At 54.1% G+C, this 22,171-nt stretch overlaps 7 protein-coding genes across 7 annotated transcripts; 4 read left to right on the forward strand and 3 right to left on the reverse strand.

Moving 5' to 3' along the window:
- Window positions 1–323: 323 nt before the first annotated feature.
- Window positions 324–1,421, forward strand: J7T55_007475 (short chain dehydrogenase; the record flags this gene model as incomplete). Its single annotated transcript, XM_053144242.1, has 3 exons — window positions 324–417; window positions 490–683; window positions 747–1,421. The coding sequence occupies 3 exons, from the start codon at window positions 324–326 to the stop codon at window positions 1,419–1,421; spliced, it is 963 nt and encodes a 320-aa protein (XP_052993165.1).
- A 116-nt stretch (window positions 1,422–1,537) lies between these two features.
- J7T55_007476 (uncharacterized protein) lies at window positions 1,538–3,763 on the reverse strand (the record flags this gene model as incomplete). Its single annotated transcript, XM_053144243.1, has 1 exon — window positions 1,538–3,763. One exon carries the CDS (start codon window positions 3,761–3,763, stop codon window positions 1,538–1,540), a length of 2,226 nt encoding a protein of 741 aa, XP_052993166.1.
- Window positions 3,764–4,197: 434 nt separating this feature from the next.
- Window positions 4,198–7,427, forward strand: J7T55_007477 (uncharacterized protein; the record flags this gene model as incomplete). The annotated part of the gene is made up of 2 exons (XM_053144244.1): window positions 4,198–6,895; window positions 6,970–7,427. The coding sequence occupies 2 exons, from the start codon at window positions 4,198–4,200 to the stop codon at window positions 7,425–7,427; spliced, it is 3,156 nt and encodes a 1,051-aa protein (XP_052993167.1).
- A 270-nt stretch (window positions 7,428–7,697) lies between these two features.
- Window positions 7,698–10,298, reverse strand: J7T55_007478 (uncharacterized protein; the record flags this gene model as incomplete). The annotated part of the gene is made up of 1 exon (XM_053144245.1): window positions 7,698–10,298. One exon carries the CDS (start codon window positions 10,296–10,298, stop codon window positions 7,698–7,700), a length of 2,601 nt encoding a protein of 866 aa, XP_052993168.1.
- A 464-nt stretch (window positions 10,299–10,762) lies between these two features.
- On the reverse strand, window positions 10,763–11,481 carry J7T55_007479 (uncharacterized protein; the record flags this gene model as incomplete). The annotated part of the gene is made up of 4 exons (XM_053144246.1): window positions 10,763–10,943; window positions 10,998–11,124; window positions 11,188–11,235; window positions 11,307–11,481. 4 exons carry the CDS (start codon window positions 11,479–11,481, stop codon window positions 10,763–10,765), a joined length of 531 nt encoding a protein of 176 aa, XP_052993169.1.
- A 439-nt stretch (window positions 11,482–11,920) lies between these two features.
- J7T55_007480 (uncharacterized protein) lies at window positions 11,921–13,956 on the forward strand (the record flags this gene model as incomplete). The annotated part of the gene is made up of 7 exons (XM_053144247.1): window positions 11,921–12,086; window positions 12,259–12,495; window positions 12,556–12,624; window positions 12,753–13,018; window positions 13,106–13,208; window positions 13,274–13,499; window positions 13,551–13,956. The coding sequence occupies 7 exons, from the start codon at window positions 11,921–11,923 to the stop codon at window positions 13,954–13,956; spliced, it is 1,473 nt and encodes a 490-aa protein (XP_052993170.1).
- Window positions 13,957–17,866: 3,910 nt separating this feature from the next.
- Window positions 17,867–19,236, forward strand: J7T55_007481 (uncharacterized protein; the record flags this gene model as incomplete). The annotated part of the gene is made up of 5 exons (XM_053144248.1): window positions 17,867–17,996; window positions 18,096–18,814; window positions 18,876–18,965; window positions 19,022–19,141; window positions 19,216–19,236. 5 exons carry the CDS (start codon window positions 17,867–17,869, stop codon window positions 19,234–19,236), a joined length of 1,080 nt encoding a protein of 359 aa, XP_052993171.1.
- Window positions 19,237–22,171: the final 2,935 nt, after the last annotated feature.

The following is a 22,171-nucleotide window of genomic DNA, read 5'->3' on the forward strand; positions in this document are numbered from 1 at the left end:
GTTGAGTTGCGTGATTGATATTGACCAAGCAGCTGCGGAGAGCAGGTATGAGTCCCAGGATGATGTGCCTCGGCTGTTCGATGAGACGGTGGGTGCCCGCCCACAGTACTGTAGCTCCCCCAATCGCAACCCCACGGCTTCTCCAGGTGATCAGTAATCTCACATACCGAGGGTTTCTTTAACTTTGAACCATGTCTTTCCTTCTTGTACGTCGAAATTTGGGCCATTTGTTTTAATGTAGACTATGCGGCTTGATTTTCGAACTCGAAGATGAAATAACGGTCTTCTGGAGCAGGACTGCCACTTTCAACAACATCGTTACAATGTCCAAGGCGAAGCCTGTAGCTCTTGTTATTGGGGCCTCAAGGGGCATTGGGAGACAGATTGCCATTGATTTGGCAAGACGTCAATATTCTGGTAGGCTGTGAAGTCCAAAAAAGCACAGAAAAAACGACATTTTCTAACGCCTTCTCTTCCTGTGGACTGCAGTCGTCGTGGCCGCCAAGTCCACGAGTGACGCCTATTCGCCCAAGACGCCCTTTCCACCAGGGCCTAATTCCCCCCAATCTACAATCAGTACAGTAGAGCGAGAGATCAAGGAAGCAGGCGGTGACGCGACCGCTTTTGCCGTCGACGTCCGGGATTTCACCAGCGTACAGGAATTGGTCGACAAGACCATCAAGGTGTGTGCTCGAACAATCAGCTGGATGTTCAAGGGCCAAAGTAGCTAACCTGCATAACACCAGCGATATGGCCGCCTTGATGTCCTCGTCTATAACTCCGGAGCCATCTGGTGGGCCTCGGTAGAAGACAGCCCTATGAAGCGCTTCCAATTGATGCAGCGCGTCAATCCCGAGGGACTCTACGGAGCAATTCAGGCCACACTCCCCCATCTGAAGAAGAGCTCAGTAGGGGGCAGGATTATCATCGTGAGCCCGCCCATCTATAGCCGCTTCTTCAGAGGGAAGACGGCGTATGCTATAGGCAAGGTAGGGATGAGTGTCCTGACCAAAGGCCTGGCGATGGACTTTGAGAGGCAGGGCTTGGTCAGAAATGGGGAGGGTGGGATGGCTGTTACGAGCATATGGCCTGCGGTGTCCATCGAGTCTGCCGCCACGACGCAGTTCACACGGAACAATCCTGACGAGGCCAATGACCTACGCAGGCCGGCCATCTTCTCTGATGCTATATTGGCCATCCTCGAGGCGCCGGCGTCGGTTGTGAACGGGGAACTCGTGCTTGATGAGGACTTCCTCAGGGAGCATGCAGGTGTAACTGACTTCTCGAAGTACTCGGTCGTCCCGGGAAGCAGTCCAAGGAGGATCATGCCAGAAGAGCTCCCCGATTTGACCGTCAAGGAACAAGATGACGAGGGGAAAAGATTTGACAGCGCCGAATCAAGAAAGGCTTCAAAGTTGTGAGATCATAGAGAAGAAGATGGCAAATTAATAACTTGATTCTTTTGGTGGTATCTCAAGCGAAGTCTGAACATGCCATATCCATATCTCACCTCACCTATCAAAAGACGTAGCTAAGCCTAGCGACCGCCCTTCTTGTTCTTGCGAGCCATTCTCTTCCGCCCGATGATTCTCTGCCTTTGCGCCAGCTTCTCCTTGGCATCCTTCTTCGTTGGGCCATCATCTTCTCCCTCACTGCCTCCATCTGCCGACGCCTTGGAAGTCTTGTTGCCCTTGACTGCCTTTCCCTTAGCGTCCTTACGTCCTGGCTTATTGCCTTGCTCGCCTTTGTCCTGCGCCTCAGCCTGCTTGGTCCTCGCCCTGATCTCATTTGCCTTCCTCCGGCTCACCACCTGAGCATTCTCAATAGCAAATTCCGCGATCAGCCGCACGGTCCTGCCTGCCTCATTTTTGAGCGGATGGCCATTCAGCCATCGCAGACCCATAAGCGCCCACCTGTGGCTGGAGTATTCAATGAAGCCATAGCCCCTGCTGAGACCTGCACCAGTGGACTCGTCCACTTTTTTGCCGTCTCTGGTCTCGAAGACGACCTTTGCTTGCTTGACGACGCCCACGCCCTTCTCCTTACGACGGTGCTCAGCTTCCCGATCCTCAGCTCCTCCCCGTGTGAGCTCTTCCTTGGAAAGCGGCGTGCGTTTGCCTGCCTTAAGGTCCGCGGAGAAGCCGACAATAGCTTGTCGGGCAAGTTGCTTGAGTTCCTTGGAAGACATGTTCCGAGGCAAGTTGCGGATCGCCAATCGCGTCATACTCAGATGCAGACTGGGATTGCTTTGCACTTGCTTCTTTCGCTGCTGTAAGCTCTGCTCACGAAGTTTTACCTCTGTCGGGGAGAGCAGTTTGTAAAGAGGGGATCCGCTGGGAATAGTGCCTTCGGAGAGGAGGTATAGACGCCTCTTATCCTTTTCCTGTCCCTTCCGGGCCGCAGGCCCCGCTTCGGTGAGTCGAGCCGATTCTTCTTTGCTCACAGCATGGGCCACCGATAGGACACGGCCGTCGAGAGTGTAGCGCCCGTCAGTATCAACAGTGTCGTCTTGGAGGACTGAGGTCTTGGAAGTCTTGACAGCTTGTCGTTGCCGTGGGGCATTCTTCAAGCAAGCTTTGAAGTCGTCTTCGTTGACAAAACAAACAAATCCAGTGCCAGCAGGCCTGTCGGTTGCTTTGTCCATAACAACCCTCGCGTACCTGAGAGGGCCGAATTTCGTGAAGTGCTCCTTCAGGGAGTCGTCTGTAGCCGTGAAGGGAAGGTTGCGGACAAAGATGGTCGTAGAGTTGTCCGTGAGGCGCTTGGGCTTTTGTTCTTCTGTCTCTTCTTCGGCGTCACTTTCGAGATCATCGTCCTCATCCTCGTCCTCATCCTCGTCCTCGTCCTCATCAAGCTCACCTCCGCCTTCCTCATCGTCCTCGTCCTCGGACTCGAGCTCATTCATCTTCTTCATGAATATGGCTAAATCTCGGTCCTCCTCGTTCAAGTCCTTCATTTCCTCATCCTCATCCTCATCATCATCTTCGCCCGACTTTTCTTTCTTTGACTTCTTTGATTTGGGTTCATCCTTCGCCTCGTCATCCGCCTCAAGACCTTGTTGCTGTTGCCACTCGTCCTTCGAGACCGCCCAATCCACAGCAATGGTCCTCCCATCGACGTCCTTGCCGTTCATCTCCTCCATAGCCCGCTCAGCATGCTTCTTTGAGCGGAAGGTGACAAAACCGAAACCCTTGAGCTTTCCCTTGTTGTTTGGCAAGTCGGCGAACTTGATCTTTCCGTATTTGGAGAAAGTCTTGGTGAGCTGTTCCGAGCTCTTGATGCTCCAGGGCAAGTTTCGAATAATAAGCTTGGGAGCCTTCCTAGCCTCTGCCATATCCTCCTCCCGCTTCTTCTTCTCCTCTGCGATATGGGACTTGGCAGCACTGTCACCACTTGCACGGTGTCGCGGCTCGGCGACCTCCAGTTTCATGCGGCGACCACCAAGGAGCTCGTTGTTGAGCTTTTGCTTGGCTTCGACAGCATCGTCGGCGTCTGTAAATGTGACGAACCCATAACCACGGGATTCCTTGGTCCTAGGGTCGACGACGACAGTTGCATGTTTAACGGGATAGTGTTGCGAAAAGAATTCGGTCAGGGACTCGGCGGTTGCTGAGGCCGGAAGAGACCTCACAAAGAGGGATCGTCGCTCCTCAACACGGCTCTTCTTGGATGGCGGGCCATCTTGAGTTTTCGTTGCGGCGCCCTGCTGCTCTAGATCGGCCTCCGCCTCCCTACGTCTCTTCTGCCCTGTCGACTTGGCCATCTTGGGAGCCAGCTGAACCGTGGGTGTGGTTTTTGTGAAAGTTGGTGGCTTGTTTGCAGGAGGGCGAGGAAAAAAGTTTGGGAGAGCAGGGAAGCAGACCCAGAAACTTTTCCCGATAAGACCCTACGCTAGAGCTTATCGGAGGTGGGACTTGCCGGGGTAACCCACGCCCGCATTCTCTATGTTGACACAACAAGGCGAAGACCTCGACCGCGCCTCCGAACCTGACAAACGGAGGGAGAAAGGAAGGGTGTGTCAAATCTGATCCCAGGCCATTGTGTTTACTTACATGTGCCTCCCCATCCGACCACTTCAAATGTGCTATCATCCAATAATTAGTTATTTACGAATCTAGCGACCCTCCGATCCACAACAATCTGAATACCCACTCCCCTTCCGCATAGCTTCACTTCATCGATTTCAGTCCAACAGCCATGCCACCTCGGACATCAACACGGTCGGCGCGCGCGTCGACGAGGAGCTCGGCCGCGAACTCGAACGCACGCGCGTCCACCGCTGCATCGCGTGCATCCTCGGCCGCTTTCGATGTCCCAGAGGAAACACCAGACAATGAACTCCGAACGCAGGTAGCTGCAGTTTTTCGCGAGGCTCAGAGAAATACCGCGACGCACAGGAAATCGGCCGTCACGCTACGCAAGCTGCAGGAGGCATGCTGCTACGAACCCACCAGTGCCAAGAAGGCTACGGCAGGCGACTTCGATGAAGATGACTTCAACACCGAATTTATTCGATGTGTTCTGCGCGTCATGCCCGTCAGGAAGAGCGAGGCCGTCGGCGAGAGGACAATCCGATTTGTTGGCGTGTTTATGCGGCACTCCATAGACAAGGATAACGAGCTCGCGGGAAATGTCGACGAAGACGCCAGCACAATGCCTGAGACGCCGAGTACGAGGCTTACTTCGCGCCTTATGGACGCTATCCTACCTTTGATGATGGCCAAGGACAAGTTTGTCAGATATAGGTCGACGCAGCTCATCGCCCACATTGTGAACTCCCTCGATGCCATCGATGACGATCTTTTCCAGAAACTCCGCTATGGTCTACTCAAGAGAATTCGCGACAAGGAGGCCATGATCCGCGCCCAGGCGGTCCTCGGTCTCGGCCGCTTAGCAGGGAACCAGATCGAGGCTGAGGCCAACTCCGACAGCGATGGAGATGAAGCGAGTGGCTTGCTGGAGAAACTCCTCGAGGTGCTCCAGAATGACCCAAGCGCAGATGTCCGAAGGTCCCTGCTTGTCAACCTACCGATATTGCCGAATACGTTGCCATTTTTGCTGGAAAGGGCTCGAGACCAAGATGCCATGACCCGGCGTGCCGTATACTCCCGTCTCCTACCAGCCCTTGGGGACTTCAGGCATCTGTCACTTTCCATGCGAGAAAAGCTCTTGCGCTGGGGTCTGAGGGATCGCGACGAGACTGTCCGCAAGGCGGCAGGCAAGCTCTTCCGTGAGCGGTGGATCGAGGACTGTGCGGGCGCGCCGCCTTTGAACGACGATGGACAGCCTACTGAGCTGCCTGCGCCAAGTTTCGATGGTCTGCTCGAGCTTCTTGAGCGTATCGACGTAGTCAACTCCGGTGTCGAGAACGGAGTTGGCCTGGAGGCTATGAGGGGGTTCTGGGAAGGACGACCAGATTACAGGGAGGGTGTGACATTTGACGACAACTTCTGGAATACACTTTCTGCCGAGTCTGTATTCATGGCCCGGAGCTTCAACGAGTTCTGCAGAAATGAGGGCAACGGCAAATACGAAGAGTTGGTGGAAGAGAAACTACCTGAGGTCACCAAATTGGGATTTTATCTCGAGCGATACGTCAAGGTCCTTACGGATGCATTGAAGAGGATAGAGCAGAGAGAGGAACCCGAGGAAGAAGACGAGGAGGAGGACACCGTGGAGCAGGAGTTTATTGTGGAGCAACTCCTGCACATCGCACTGACTCTTGACTATTCCGACGAAGTTGGCCGCAGAAAGATGTTCTCATTGCTCAGACAAACACTATCCATCCCTGAGCTTCCGGACGAGGTTACGAAACTCACCGTCAACGTGCTGCGGGACATTTGCGCGCCTGACAATGCAGGCGAGCGTGAGTTCTGCAGTGTCGTTCTTGAAGCCGTGGCAGACGTGCACGATACGATCTTGGACGAGCCCAACGATAATGAGAGCTTCCATTCTGCCCAGTCCGAGGTTGACGACGAGGAAGAATCTGCTAAGAGCGGAAAGCATGACAAAGACAGCGAGGTAACAGAAGAGGAGGCTCACGCCAAGGCGGTCAAGGAAATCGTCATCAACATGAAGTGTCTTCATATCGTGCAGTGCATGCTGACCAACGTCGCCGGTAGCCTGCAGGAGAACGACCACTTGGTATCCATGCTCAACAATCTGGTAGTCCCGGCTGTTCGCAGTCACGAAGCGCCTGTGCGCGAGCGTGGTCTTTTATGTTTAGGTCTCTGCTCCCTACTGGATAGGTCACTGGCCGAGGAGAACCTGACGCTCTTCATACACTTCTTCAGCAAGGGCCACACCGCCCTCCAGATCACAGCATTGCACATCCTTACGGACATCCTCAACGTCCATGGTGCTCAGCTCTTGTCTAACAACCCGAATCTCTTGAAGGTCTATATCAAGGCTCTGAGGTCAGGCGCAAAATCGCCCGAAGTGCAGGCCGTTGCAACCATTGCAGCATCGAAGCTTTTGCTCGGCCGTGTCGTTACGGACAGCGACGCCTCCGCTGAATTACTCAAGACACTCGTCATTGCCTATTTCGAACCAGCAAGCTCGCAAAATCAGAGCGTGCGACAGGCCCTCAACTACTTTCTGCCGGTCTTCTGTTACTCGCGCCCGGAGAACCAGGATCTAATGCGATCAGTGGCACTAGATGCCTTGCATGCGCTGTACAATGTCAGGGAGGGTCTAGAGGACGATGACGCGGACGTTGACGACGAGATGGTCAGTCTCTCAACCATTGGTGCTTGCTTGGTGGATTGGACGGATCCACGAAAATGTTTCTCCCCTGATCTGGGTGCCGATGCGGAGAAGAAGACAAATGTCAACGGCGACATTCATCTTGAGTTTGCGAGGAATGTGCTGGAAAGATTGGACTCAAACTGCAGCAGTAAGTGTCTCGAACATATGACAGATCTTATTGAAGTCTTTTCGATAAGACCACTGACACCATGGCCATCACAGAGGAAGAAAAGAAAGTTGTTGCCGCCCTGCTCGGCAAGCTGTATATCTCGCCCGCCTCCACCGAGGAGAAGCTGCGCGAACTCTACGCCGAGGTCTCTGACGCTGTGGAGACCAACCTCATCTCAGATACTACAGGCCGCAATGCCTTGTACAAGATCCACGTTAGTCTCGGCAAAATTGTCAACAGCCTCGATCAGCAGAAGGAGGCGGGCTTCCGAAGGTCCACTCTCAGTCGTAGTGTGTCACTGGCACCGGAGGCGGCGGCTGAGGACCGGACGATGGTTGGGCAAGAACCACGGATCAAGGAGGAGGATGAGGAGGACAATGAGTCAAGACTGGAGGCCGATGATAGCAACGACACGGTCAAACCAAAGTCTGAGGACGTCACGGAAGCTGGCGACGGAGACTCATTAGTGAGCGAGCTGCTGGACGATGACGGTGATACTATCATGAGCTGAAAAGGCTTGGTCGAGCTCATGTCACGGTTTTCACGAATTTCTTTCCTTGAGTATGTAAATCTGCACATGGGTGCTTGGATCAGGGATTGCTACTCTGATTGGTTCTGGGCGGAGGTCAAATCCGTTGCTGTGTTGATGAGAAATGCAAGTTGAATTTGATGAACATATTAAACATCTTCAAGAATCAAGCATCTGCACTGATCTGATCTCGTTGTGAATCTACCTCTCATTCTATTTCGCAATTATTGGTATTTGAATTATGTCAGGGAATTACTGTCTCGAGCCCAGCCAGTATAACAAACCGCCCAGCCCAACATTCACGACCAGATGCTGTCCCAAGCTCCAAGCCATGCAATACAGGTATTTGGGTGAGAACACTGTCCAGATGAACAAGTGGGTCCTTAGCGCCGTGCACGCTGCCATCACGGAGCCCACACTCGCTGCCGCAAATACAGTCAATAGCGTCACATGGCGCTTATACACGTTTCTCTCTACACCAGTCTTCCTCTTGCGCACCAGAAGCACGTTGGTGGCGGACACCCAGTACAGAGGGCCGGCCCAGTTGCTGACGAACGTAAGCACGCCGACGGTGAAGACGTCGAAGTTCCGTACGCCGTTATAAGCACTAGATAGGTCAATGCTGGAGATGGCGTTGGTGCCGCCCAGGGCGAAGAAGGACATATACTGGAGTAGGAGCGACGTGGTCGACAGCTCCGCGAGGGAGAGGTCCTGCGCCGCGAGGAACTTGTACTGGATGTCTAAGAGCAGGAACAAGGGGATGTTCGTCGCGCGGGACTGCGTCATGGCGAGCAGCGTGTATAGGTGATGCAAGGTCTCGACGGCGGAGGCGCGCTTCGACACCTTGCTGTTGGTGGCGATGTAGTACACCACGACCGCAGCGCCGAGCCCCAGCCCGACAAAGACTGCCTGTGCACGCGAGACGAGTGAGATGCCTTCCGTGACACCCACAAGGGACCGGGCGAAGCCGGTGACGAGCTCAGGGGCATCTTCGTTGGTGAAGGCGAGCTTAAATGTGAAGCCGGCCAGGACTAGGGCTGTACTCCCGAAGATGTCGAGGGAGGCGGGCAGGCCGTCGAAGCCTTGCAGAAGCGTGCGGTGGATCCAGAGGTAGTTTATGCTGATGAGAGCCCAGAGACGGATTGGTTCGGAGACAATGAAGGATTTGACAATATCAGGCTCTCCGGCAAACTTCTGGCCCGTTTGATTCCATCCCCTGATGATCCGCGTCACCGTGGCGACAGTGGCTACTGCCACAGCTTGCCCTACTCCAGACTTCGAGGTTGCGTGGAAGCCTTTGCTGCTGATGAATGCGAGCCAAGCTGTTGTTGCGTAGTACCAAAAGTGATGCTCCTCTTCCACGTAGCTACTGGCAAACATCATAACGCCATATGAGGTAGTGATGACCGTCAGAGGCACAGCTCTCATTGAGAGCTTTCCAGCATTCAAGTACGTCGCATACACGGCCAGAAGTGTAGCCGTGACGGCAGCTGCTTGGCCAAGGGAAAGCCTCGCCATATCATAATTACTGGCCATGCTGCTCAAGAGGCCCTGCGCATTTCTCAGCCATTCTGACATGGTGGAAATCCATATCTCGTCTACATCGATATTGCTTGTCATGGTTCCAGCAGACTCAGCGACTCGACGCCAGCCGCAGGCCAGCTTTTGAATTTCGGTGTCCTGCTGGAGGCAAGGGTCCACGCCACCTTTCGCATCGAAGAGCTCTGCTCCGAATGTGGTGGTGATAATAGTCAGGATCTGCTCAGCGTTGCGCATGAGAATCTGTATCTGGTCGTCCCTGCTGGACCAAAATGGTAAAAAGTCCACGATAAATGCCCCAAGGTTGTTCTTTGGCACAGGGAAACCGAGCAGGGCCCCGAGGGTCGGAGCAAGATCAGATTGCTCAACAACGGAGTAATATTCAAAGTCCTCTTGAACCTCCAAGGGCACATCGAATCTGGTCTTCAGTGACTTCATCTTTGGGGATATGAACACCAACGCTGGAGAAGTCTCGCCCGGTGCTGAGCCACCATGATTTCCGGCATCATTCATACCGTGGTCCCCTAGTAGTACAAACAATGTTGATTCAAGATGGGATTGCGATTCGATTGCGGCGTAGATTTGTTCCACAATACCATCCATCTCGGCCTGTTTTGGAAGCATGTTCGAGCTGCGTGGTCCACCCTTGTGGCCTATGTGATCCAGTCCGAGGTAATGCAATACCATTGTGTTCCATTCGTCATTCTGGAGCTCACCCGCGACATGCCTTGTGACGTTGTTGTCCACCTCGGTGAAGTCAGCGACGAAGAAGCTCGAGGTCCCATCCGCACGGTCAAAGAAATTGGGGAACAGCTTCAGCCAGGTGTCGTCCCCGTACATGATCAGCTTGCCGGTATTTTTTGCCTTCATCTGCGCAAGCCACGTATCCTGAGAAGCCAGTGACGACGACTCATCTCCCTCGTCAATGTTCAGTATGACGTCCAGGAAGGATGGGATCGATCCGGTCGTGATGGCCTTGATGCGCGGCATCGTGACCGTGGGCGACGTCGCGTGCGCCGTGAAGGGTATCGCGCATCCATCACGTATCAGAGACTGTGTATATCGAAAGCCCGAGTTGGTCGAGTACACAAAGTCACTGCGCAGTGCGTCTACAACCATGAAAACCACCCGGTCGAATGGCGCAGCTGGTGGCGGTCCATACTTGGAGTTGTCGTAGGCTGCGAGACCCGGGAGCAATGGCTTGTAAGGGAAAAACCCTGTTGCGAAGACAAGTATCGCAACTGGGATCAGGAGGTTCGCTGTGACGAGCAGGATTGTCGAGAGAGTCGTCGAGCCATTTCGAGGGCCCTGCATTTCAGGCGCGAACCGGCACGGATTGCCCAGGTGGCTGGGAGGAGGGAGAGGGAGAGAGTGTGTTAGAAAGAAATAGCACTAAGCAGGTTCAGAAGGACGCTCCATTGCAGTCAGGAGGTTTTCGCATGGGATGTGTGCAAGCTTGTACATTGGGTGGCTCATTCTATGGCAAGCTGTGATTCTTTGCAGCTTGGCGAGGCCAGCTGGACAATTTGGTGGAATTGGCGATCCTTCATCAGCCTTGCATTCGCGCTTCTGTCCAGGTGGAGTCAGTGTGGGGGCAAGCAAGGAAATGGCCAAGCCCCTAACGGGCGCTATCCGAACGCCCCTAGCTTCCCCAACTGCCTGCCATCTTTTTCACACCTAACAGGGATCCCAAGCGGTACCTTTTAGGTACCCAAACCTGTGAAGAAATGAGCCTGATATGACATCCCATACACCTCTAGATTGTCGCACAAGACCTGTCAGGCTATACCGCAGCTGCTTTTTCCATAGTCGTCAGAGGAATTTCCCAGGCTTTCCGCCCAGTGGACGGCTAGAGAGGTAGAGGGCTTGGAATCCCTTTCCTTGCGAGCTGCATGATGGGCGCGACACTCCTTTATGCCTTCGCCCTCGCCGACGACCTCGTGGAAAGCTGGGCCGGCTCTGTACACATCTTTCCTGAATCGTCATGTATTCGTTGCCGCTCAATCCCCTCACCTCTTCTTCTTGTTGCGGTCCCCGAATTTCGGAAAGACAATGTTGGATTTCCGTCCTCGTCTCTTGACGATCTTGCCCTTCGCTTTTGACTTGGTAGATTTTGAGGTCTGATCGATTTCCATGGTCGCTGCAGTGGAGATCCCGAGTTAGTTATCGTCAAGGCCGGGCGCGAATCATCTAGAGATCTTACTGTCTTCTGGCTTGGCTTCACCAGCAGCCTTGGTCTCATCTGGTTCACCTGTCGAAGAAAACGTCAGCCACGGGCCCGATCTCCTGAGGCAGTGTTCGCCGCTCAGGTTGTTTACATACCCTGCTCGGCCGCATCTTTCATTTCCTTCTCGGGCACAGGCTTGGGTTGCGAAGCGATCTCGAGAAGCTTCGCCGAGAGGCGCTGTTGCCTTGCCGCCTCTACTGGACCAAATACATTCTTTTTGAGCCGCTGATTGTTGGCTTTCGTGACGCTCGATCGTTGAGATTTGGCCATTTTTAGTTCGTTATGGGTGTGTTTTGGGCTGTTTGTTCCAAGTCCAATTGTTCGTGGAGATGTTGAACATGCAGACTCCCCAAATCCAAGCCAAAAATGTCGGGAAATTTCTCGAGACTGATTTCGCAACTTACTGATAAGCCGTCTTATCTTTTCGGCTGCCTTGACCGCCTTCCTAGTTCAGACGGTTGTCGATCTACTGTACGACGTCCTGCAGAGCAAACCAAAAGCACGCTCACTGTGCCAGGGTCGAGGCTCGGCCTGAGAGTTTCCATCTAGAAGGCCCCGAGGTTTTCTCTGCATTATCTTGTGTACCTCACCGGCCAGGTTGGTGATGGCCGTCTGCGGTCCATCAACTCTTGTAGCGCTTTGATGCCCTCTCGCGCTGGTGATCGCTCTTTCCCTTTGCGCACCGCGAACGCACTCCTCCAAGGCCAACATGGATTCGAACAACTCGCTCCCTCCGCCTGACCAATATCGTAGCCTGGTCAAGCGTCTGCAGAGCAGCAACTATCTCCTGAAAAAACAACTGCAGCACATTTGCCTTGTAAACGGATTGCGGACTTCGGGAGTCAAGGCGGAGCTGCAAAGGCGCATCCTCGAAGGTGAGCTCGTCTGCCCCTTTACGCTACCACCCCACCCCCAACACCCAACGGCTACCAGTTTCGACTGGATATCCCTCTCTGGCTTGAGAATTGCATCGTGCTGCAACAAGGCGGCGAGATGAGATGGGTTGTCGCTTTTCTAGACTCGAGGCTGACTCGGCCGCTCGTACAGCACTCGAAAAGGCCTACGCGCAAGGTGACCCCCGGGCGTACCGCGACATCGAGCAAAGCGTATATCGCGAAAAGAACGGCGGCCTTCCTGCACCCCATGAATCCCTTCCGTCGACCCTACCTGTTCCCAACAACGCGCAAAGCGTGTCTCCCAACATGAACAACTACGGTTACCAGAATGGCTACCCTGGCTACGGAGGCGTCAATGGTCAGCGGTCGCATCAGATGCCTCCACAGGGTATGTTCAACTCATCTGGGCCTTCTGCGCTTCGGCCTGATCGCGTGCTGAACGTCCAAGGATTCACTTTCCGCTCAAGCCCCTTCTATCACATCGTGGGCAGGATAGGGCCCGTTCAAACTTGTGAAGGTAAAGCCCCAAGCGCTCCACGCATTTCACGGAGTTAACGGTCAGTACAGTTATGCAAAGTCACAGGAACTGCACCACTATCCAGATCAAGGCTCAAGACAATCCACTCCTTGGACGATGTGTCACAGAAAAGGATATGAGAGTGATGGTGTTTTGTGCTGGAGCCAACACGGGCCCACAAGATATTGCGTTCCCCCATCAGTCTGAACTGAAGGTGAATGGAGGAGATGTCAAGGCCAACTTGAGAGGCCTGAAGAACAAGCCAGGCTCTACGAGGCCTGTTGATATTACGGATCTGCTTCGGCTCAAGATTCCCAATTACACCAACAACATCGAGTTTACCTACGCGTTGACACAGAAGGCAGGTGACAAGGCCTCTCAGAGTAATGGTCAAGTCAGGCGAACCCGTCTTCGCCCTGCTTTGACGTCTTTATGTCAAGGTCCTGGTGGCATATGCTAACTCGTGTTCTTCAATCTCTAGAGATTCTATCTCGTCGTCAATGTCTGCAAGACGACCCCAGTCGACACTCTTGTGCGGGCAATCACTTCAAGAAAAATATCGAAAGCTTCCGTCTTGCACGAGCGTAAGCGCAATGTGCTTTCCCTCTTTTATGTTTGCTAGGCCTTACACTCACATGTTTCTCTGCAGTTACTAGGAAAGCGCACGACGCGGAGATTGAGATGTCTTCTCAGGTTCTCTCTTTGAAGTGTCCCCTCTCGTACATGAGACTCGTCACACCCTGCCGCGCGACCACATGCACCCATGTCCAGTGTTTTGATGCCACCTCGTACCTTCAATTGCAGCAGCAGGGCCCACAATGGCTGTGTCCCGTCTGCAGCAAAAGTGCACCATACGAGAGACTTGCAATAGACGAGTAAGTCATGTCTGTCTCAACAGTTGATTAGACGCAACTAACTTGGCTTAGGTATGTAAGGGACATTCTGGACAGGACTTCTCGAAGCGTGGAGCAAGTCGACATAGAACCTAACGGACAGTGGAAGGCTCATGGCAGCGTCGAGGAGGAAGCGGAGCCAGAGCCCGAACACGAAGCCCTAGCCATCGACGACGATGACTTGGTTATCTCTGAGATCAGCTATGTTGGTAATCGCGGAACAAACACACCGAATACCCTGGCACCGACCACCAGCACTCCAACACCAGTCACCGCGGCTTCTCGCGAAGGCTCTTCGATGCCGAGGTCGGGAGGCAATAAGCGGCCTCATGCAGAGGTCATCGACCTGACGCTGTCAGATGACGAGGACGCTCCACAGCCACCTCGGAAGAAGGCGCAGTACGGTGCTGGCTCTGCGTATTCGTCGTATCTAGGCTAGAGCAGTTACTGGCCTTGGACAAGTGGCTGGCGGTCTCGACGCGGACGGGCTTAGTGTATTTCATTGATTCTTGACAACCTTTGGTGGTTCACCATGAGGTTCCCCTACCGGAAGGAAAGGAATATTTCACTCTGGCATTGCATGGCGTTGGTGGACAGGATGAAAATACCAGATATCATGTGGCTGAAGTGTGCTGGATTGGACAGCCCAAAAGTCGGCACCTATGGAGTTAAGATGCATGAGAACCACAACGATCAAGGGGACGAGTCAGTGTTCAAGATCAAGTTGTGGTAGTACTTTTTGGCTTTTAAGAAAAATCCAAAGGCACGCATGATGCTGAATTCTTTGAGATGATGAGCCACTGCTTTGCGAGACTGAGATAAAGGTGTACTGTTACCCAGCTAGACTATGCTCTCGTACTTCGGAGATGCACGGCCAGGGGTATTTCGGCGGAAGCAGCGGGAGCCATGTCACCATCTCGCGAGACCCGCAACTTGCGAGACCCGCATATAGGATGGAGCGTGGGGAACGGACAACGGCGAAGCGCAGGCGCAGGCACCGCGCACCCCAGCATGGAAGCCGCAGAGAATCTGCAAGGGCAGATGGGATGCGATGCAAGCGAAGGCGATCATTGATGAACAAGTTCGCAATAAAAGCAAATCCAGTATGGGCAGCCCGAGATGGTTCTCCCGCCATTGGACACAAAGCAAGAGCGCGAGATGAATACATACGTACGTACGCACGCACATACATACCCACAAGCTTGCATGCAAGTAAATAGGTGGTCGGTCGGGCCCAAGCAAGCTCTTGAAGCGCGGTAGATAGGATTGTCACCCTGGGGGTACACCGCGGGAAACATGTTGAAGCAGTACAGTAGACTAGTCAGTCTACCTGTTACTAAGGTTTTGCCACTTATTAAGAACCACCTCGTCACACGAGAATTCCCCAGGAGGGTCCTGGAGTATTATCAAAGTTGGGAGGCGGCCGCGGGTCGGAAGCAAATACAGACAATTTTGTGGCACAGTGGGAAGGGCAGCTAAGCAGCCAGGATGTAACCCGAGTGTAGCAGCCAGAGGGAGTACGGATTCCGCCATGGGAAACGCAACACCGAGCTTGTTTCTCTCATCTACTGTCAGGTCATGGTTACGCCACCGACGGGAGCACCCACAATGCTTATTACAATGCATCCTAAGCTCGGGTGCTGTGTTTATCATTTAGGTTGCGAGTAGACGGGAACGGATGGGCAGCTGGGCGTGGATCCCGACGGCGGGCGTGGAGTGATTGACAGACCGGGAAGAGACGATTCCAAAGTCTCCGAAACGTCTCAAGAATGCGACAGAGACACACAGCAAAGAGAGGGTGCGGAAGAATGTCGGGACAAAGGCACAACTCTAAATCTTGGCCCCCCAGTGCGAATGCACTGGCCGTTGCGGGAGTTGTTGCAAGGCATCCAGGCCTACAGGTCTCCGCGGTCGGTGAACGAATGAGTTTTGACGAGCAAGAGCCATAGCACCGCACGGCGCACGACGCACGACACACTACCAATACTGTACGCACGACGCAACGTCGCGAAAGCTATTTCCGAATTTGTCAAGGGCTGTTTGTCTTCGTTTATCCCCGTTTGTCCAGATTCCCTCTGGCAAGATTGGACGGTGGTGCCGCCAGGTCCCCCAGGGTGGGAGGGTGATGAAACTGGCCAGATGAGGACAAACCTTCAGAGAGCTGTGTTCCAAGGTTGATGGAGCTCTCCCGTCCATTGACCTGCAGCTCAGTCGGCGTGGGATCCACTGGGAGAAAGTGGAAAGTGGGGTGCAGCTGGAGACGGTCTAATAGTAACATAAACGGGTAGCAATTTTGAGATTAGACGAGGTCACTCCTGGGCGGGCCTGGCGGGGATGACAGATGACCAGAGGGGGACCCAGACGAGCCAGAGAGCGAGGTGCTAGCAGCACTTGCGCTCTGACCATACCAGGATTGTGTCGCGCCCCCAAATCAAACCCGTCTCCTCTTTTGCATTTTGTGGAGGACGGACAGGTGTACGGACAGGTGGATGGACGGTGGGTGGATGGATGGATGGATGGACGGATGGATTGGCATGGCGTGGATACGACCTCGTCTCGTAGAATTCATTGCGTGCAATTTGCACAATTTTGATCTCTGATCAGGTCTTTCGGAGATGCTCGTTGCCAGAAGCGGTCCATCAGCGAAACCCTGCCTCTGCCTGGGTACAGTGTGCTGCTGGTAGACCAGGTACCCGACCAGGTACTGTGCCTGGATGCCTGGGTATGCAGGCTGTGGGTTTAGTCTTCCTGGGCAACCACCATGATGTTGCTTATGATCCAGATGCACTTGTTTCTCCGGCTGCGTAGATAGGCAGGCAGACCGGGCGGTTGGGAGCCAATTGACCCGAAGGTCATCAGCCACGGACACATAGTCTGATGCCTCAATCAATACACACACAGTACATGAGGGCAGACAGACAGACAGACGGTACTTACTTACTTACCTAAGTTGCCGGTACAGTAGTCATGCTTGGCTGCCGCACCCGGGAGGGTCGAAAAGCTTCCCATGCCCCATTGCCCAGCTCTTCTCCAGCTCCCTGTCCGTGTGTGTGTGTGTGTGTGTGGGCGTGAGCGAGAGACGAGAGACGAGAGACGGAGAGACGGCCGACCATGCCCAATCTCGTTGGTCGTGAGCAGCGAACACACCATCCCCCCCAGTCGTTGCAAGAGGGAACCTCGCTCCTCCCCCAGCTTCCGCAAATCAAGGGCAGCTTTGTAATTTGGCTTCCCACCCCCCCTGTCCGCCCCTTCCCGCCCTGAAAATCCAATCACCCTTCCCTCGCATCCCACGGCCCTGCTCTCTACCCTACCAAGTCCTGCCTACCCTACCCTACCCGTTGCCTGTCCTGTCTGCCGTGCTCGTCGACTGATCTGCCCTTTTCTCAGCGCCCCAAGGTTCACTCGTCGTCTTGTCTTTCGTCAGCTTCGTCCACGGCTTACCAAAACCAATTCACTGGTCTAGTCCTTTCTCTGGTCGGGTCTGTCCTGTCCTGTCCTGCCCTATTCTGTCCTATTCTGCCCTGACCCATTTCCATTCCTCTGGGTTCTTCGATCCCGGTTGAAAGTCTGCCTCTTGAAAGTCTTGGCTGTCTGTGTCTCTCTCCTCTCTCTCCTCTCTCCCTCTGCCTGCCTTGTCCCTCACTGCCTCCCATTTCCCAATTACCAATCACTCGTCAAATCCTTGGAGCCACCAGCCCTCCCTCGACCATCTCCCGCTCTGCTCTGCTCTACTCTGCTCTGCTTGACCACCCGCCGCGCAACTCCCGGTCCCGTCTGTGTTCGACCGGATTGAACGAATCAACCAGCGACTGGAGTCACGAGAGAGGAGCCCCATTTCGGTCGTCCTTCCAAACTCTCGGATCGTCGCCGGGGTCGAATTGCGTTGCAAATTGGGACCGTCTCTGAGGCCTCTCCACATCCACCCAGTCCCGGCTACCCTATCACCCAGCCGTCGCAACCAGCAATAATCCCTCCTCCTAAGGGGCCCGTCTAGCCCAATCTGACTGGTCCGTCCTCCCCAGCTGCCCTCTGGTAGCGGTCTAACCCCTGGAATCGACCGGTAGCTTTGGTTGCTACTGCTTCTGCTGCTATTGCTGCTACTGCCTGCTGCTGCTGCTGCTCTGCTCTGCATTTTCTCCCACAACATCCCAGCCCATCCAACCGGCCACTTCTCCATCTCCATCCTGATTGACAAGCCACCACCACCAACCCTCGATTGATTTCACCGACCGCTCACCCGGCCTTCCATTCCCTCGCCTCTACGGGCATCTCCCATCGCCTTCAATTCCATCAACTCGATCGATTCATTGGCCGCCTTTCATTCCTGCGGCTGAGCGAGCGACGGCAAGATGGACTCGCAACGACCGAACGATGTATCGCCAGAAGCGATGCAGGCGCGGATCCAACAAGCGCGTCGCGAGGCAGAGACACTCAAGGATCGTATCAAGAGGAAGAAGGATGAGCTTGCCGACACCACTCGTAAGATTCCCCCTATCTCGACCGTACCTCGCAATTGATAAGAGGGCCAACAACAATTGCCTCTCAATCACCTGCCGTTGCTGACACCGCCCCTGATAGTTCGCGCTGTTTCGCAGCAAGCCCACGAGCAGATCCCCAAGAACCAGTTGATGAAGACGAAAAGGACACTCAAGGGTCACTTGGCCAAGATCTATGCTATGCACTGGTCGACAGACCGAAGACATCTAGTGTCGGCTTCACAAGATGGTAAATTGATTATCTGGGATGCATACACAACCAACAAGGTCCACGCCATCCCTCTAAGGTCCTCATGGGTCATGACATGTGCCTACGCACCCAGCGGTAACTACGTCGCTTGCGGTGGCCTCGACAACATCTGCTCCATCTACAACCTCAACCAAAATCGAGACGGGCCGACGCGTGTTGCCCGCGAACTGTCCGGCCATGCTGGCTACCTGTCCTGCTGCCGTTTCATCAATGACCGGAGCATACTGACCTCTTCTGGCGACATGACGTGCATGAAATGGGACATCGAGACCGGGACGAAGCAAATCGAGTTTGCCGACCACCTTGGCGATGTGATGAGCATCAGCCTCAACCCGACGAACCAGAACACATTCATCTCCGGTGCTTGCGACGCTTTCGCCAAACTCTGGGATATCCGAGCTGGCAAGGCTGTGCAGACTTTTGCGGGTCACGAGTCCGACATCAACGCCATTCAATTCTTCCCTGACGGCCACTCCTTTGTCACCGGTTCAGACGACGCAACCTGCCGTCTCTTCGATATCCGTGCTGACAGGGAACTCAACGTTTACGGCGTAAGTCCAGCCACCGTCGAACCGATCTGACAACCTGAGGCGCTAACCTTTGAGATATCAGTCCGAGTCTATTCTATGCGGCATCACCTCCGTCGCCACGTCTGTTTCCGGTCGTCTCCTATTCGCAGGTTACGATGACTTCGAGTGCAAGGTACGTTCAAGCCCACAGCGGGTGTGTTGGATGTCCCACTAACGTGATAATGGCAGGTCTGGGATGTCACTCGAGGCGAGAAGGTCGGGTCTCTGGTCGGCCACGAGAACCGCGTCAGCTGCTTGGGTGTCAGCAACGATGGCATAAGTTTGTGCACAGGATCCTGGGACTCATTGGTAAGTCTCCCTAGCGGCTTCGCCGATACTCGCGAAGAATCTCAAGACATGAAGTAGTACTAACACATCAACAGCTCAAAATTTGGGCTTACTAGTTCCTGCCAATCTGATGACTGCGTAACTGTCGTCTGGGCACAAACCGATTCACGCCGCTTCGCGTTCTCGCTTGCTTTTATATGGCTCTTAATTCACATGTGTACGCATTTTAATTCGAGCGCGATGCCGGCGCATTACAGGACGAAGTCACGAACTTTTCCGAAGACATCCCTCCCGAGCCGAGACCCGATTTTCAGACACTGATATCGGTCGGGTGTGCCGAATGTCATCTGGCTTTCTCGACGCCGCGGGCCGAAGGCCGGGCTTCTAATAGAGCCCTCCTCGTCTCTACCACGCACTTCTCCTATTTTACGACGGCCCCACTCGATTGGCGACTTTCCTTTCTTCCGTCCTTCGAACCGCACTCCGAAATACCCAGCGCCATTTTCATCAACAACGACCTGCCTTTTCACGGAGGACTGCAGGGGTGCCTAGGAAATCTCCAGTGCTTTCCGGATATACATAGAGGTATCCACGTCGATTCGAGCCGAACCTGCCGAACCGTACATCGAGTGCGCTTGTGATTACAAGGAGCTGGGCTGGCCACAGTCTTTGCTCGGATCCCCGCACAAAAAGTTGCAGCCAGCAATGAACATCATTAGGGTCGGCCCGTTATTTTCGTTTGTATTTGTGGGGACGCGAGCTCGGAGGGATAGCCCGTGTCCTAAAGGTGGTGGATGGCTGTCTTTGAAGCTGGTAGTGGGAGTTGGGCTAATTTCTCACTACCTTTGTCGATATTACAAAAACTCTGGTTGGGACGCAGAGAAACGGTGTCAAAGTGATATGTTTCCCTTTTTATGTGTCTTATAGGATGCGCACGTTCTTGGAAAGAACGAAACAGCGGAGGAGACTGGGTTGTGTGGAATGTCTCCTTTTCCGGGGTTTATGATGACCTGTCGGCCTCGGACCGGTTTCTTGCCTTTCTCTCTACTTTCATATTTTTGGCTGTAGACACGAATCGAGAGGCAGTGAGAAACTGATAATACTACGAGGCTAGGAAGAGGGCCGGAGAGGGTGGCGCAGAGGAAAGAGGAAGAGGGGATTTAGTTGTGTGTGGTGATAACGATGGGGCCACGCGAGATACCTCAACCATAGCCTGTTCAACTGTTTTGTGTACTATACTCGACTGCTACCGTCTTTCCTCGTGCCTATGTGTACCGATTGTTTCCAACACATTCTCGAATGTTGCCTTGTACGCGCAACAAGCCACGATCATAGAGACGAGCTAACGCCTGAACGACCTCGTCTGGTGGCTACGTCTCTTACGACCATCCTTCATGTCTACCAAGGATGCTTCCAATGCTACTCCCAACGGTCTTCTCAATTCACTTATCGAGTGAGATCCCAGTTTGCTTTGGGTTCGGCCATTTCAGACTGCGCGCGTACAAAGTTCACATTCTTGACTGACGCGGATCACGACACTGGGTCTCTTTCCCAAAGGCATGGGCGCCGGCGAACATGGCTGTCATGAACGACGCTGCGGCAAGACTGTGCCCTCGCTGTGTCATCAAACTTCCACACGTCGTGTCCTCGCCTTCGTCGCTGGGACACTTCTCGCGAGGTGCACTTTCATTATGGCGAGTGAGGAGGTTTTCCTGTGAACAACCGGAGTGTTGACCTCATCGTTCCTTATTATTCAAGGTATGCATGGTCACTCTAAGTAGGCAACCGTGAGGGCTTCGTTCAAGCCTGACTGGCAACAGTGAGCATGCTTGAGCCCTCCGGTGGTTCCAGTTGATCCCGCGAGAACATCGAGACGGTCTATAGAGTGGGCGCAATATGCGTGTCGGGTATCAAAACACCCTAACGAATCGGCCTCTCACAACAAAATTTGGAATCTGCTCATGTGGCGGCACTAAATCGCCGCGACGAGACGGTATCACAGTCTCTCCCTTCCAACCTCGCGGAGCCACAACCGCGCTCCCGAACAAGCAACCAAAGCGACCGACGGGCTGTTATTAGCCTCGCAAAATTCCCGGCCCAGCCCTTCCAGATGCGCAGCACGCTCAGCCGGCTCGGCTCGTCTGCGTCACAGCGGGCAAACTAAGGTGCTGCTGTTCGGCGTGGGCGTCGCGTGCGGACGGGCGGGAGGGAGGGAGGATAGAACATTCAGGACCAGTGAAGCGAAACATCACACAAGGCTGGTCTGCGGTCGGCACACAAGCGCCCCTCCTCCCTGCCTCCCACCTGCCAACCCCATCTTCCTTTTGCGTAACGAGGTGGGCTGCAGAGAGGGCAGGATGTGCCGCGCGTGCGTGTACGACAGCCAGCCGGTTGGGTGGAACCGAGCCGGACAATTCGAGACCGAGGAGACTGACTGTGAGAAGCTGAACACCCGTTTAATTTCGCCATAGATTTTTGGCGTGTATATCGAGGCCCTGTCGAAATGAAGAACCGGAAATTTTTGAGACCTTAATAAATCTCGTGTCGATGACCGCTGCTTTGCCATCCTGCGATGGTGAGCGTCGTGTTCCATAATGTGTCATCAACTTGACCGACACTTGCTAAGACAAGAGACGCTGGGAGTCACCGGACTGTCCCTCGTGATTCCTCACATCTCACTGTCGTTGCTTCCCAAGCCTCTCGTCTTGGCCACGACATTGGACCCAACCTCCTGTGGGATCGCCGTTCTGGTATAAGCCATTCTGGGGCAACCTACCACGGAACAACCCGCTGTTGGACAACCCATCATGGGATAAACCCTTATGAGACAGCCTCATTCGGGGACAACCTGCTAGCTCCCCGAAGGCTTGGCCGGAGATGATTGCTGTGTCGATGCTGAGCTATTGGTTGGAAGCCAGCAGTCTCAAACGGGCGAATTCCGTGGGGTCTCTGGCATTTGAGATTCAATAGACCACGAAGCATATGCACTTGCACTGGCAATGGCTGAAGCCTCACCCACGTCCGCGGCAGTTGCCTCCAATTGGAATTCAA

The sequence above is a fragment of the Diaporthe amygdali genome (assembly GCF_026229845.1).
Source record: "Diaporthe amygdali strain CAA958 chromosome Unknown NODE_16_length_960263_cov_65_539585, whole genome shotgun sequence".
Classification (NCBI taxonomy): Eukaryota; Fungi; Ascomycota; class Sordariomycetes; order Diaporthales; family Diaporthaceae; genus Diaporthe; species Diaporthe amygdali.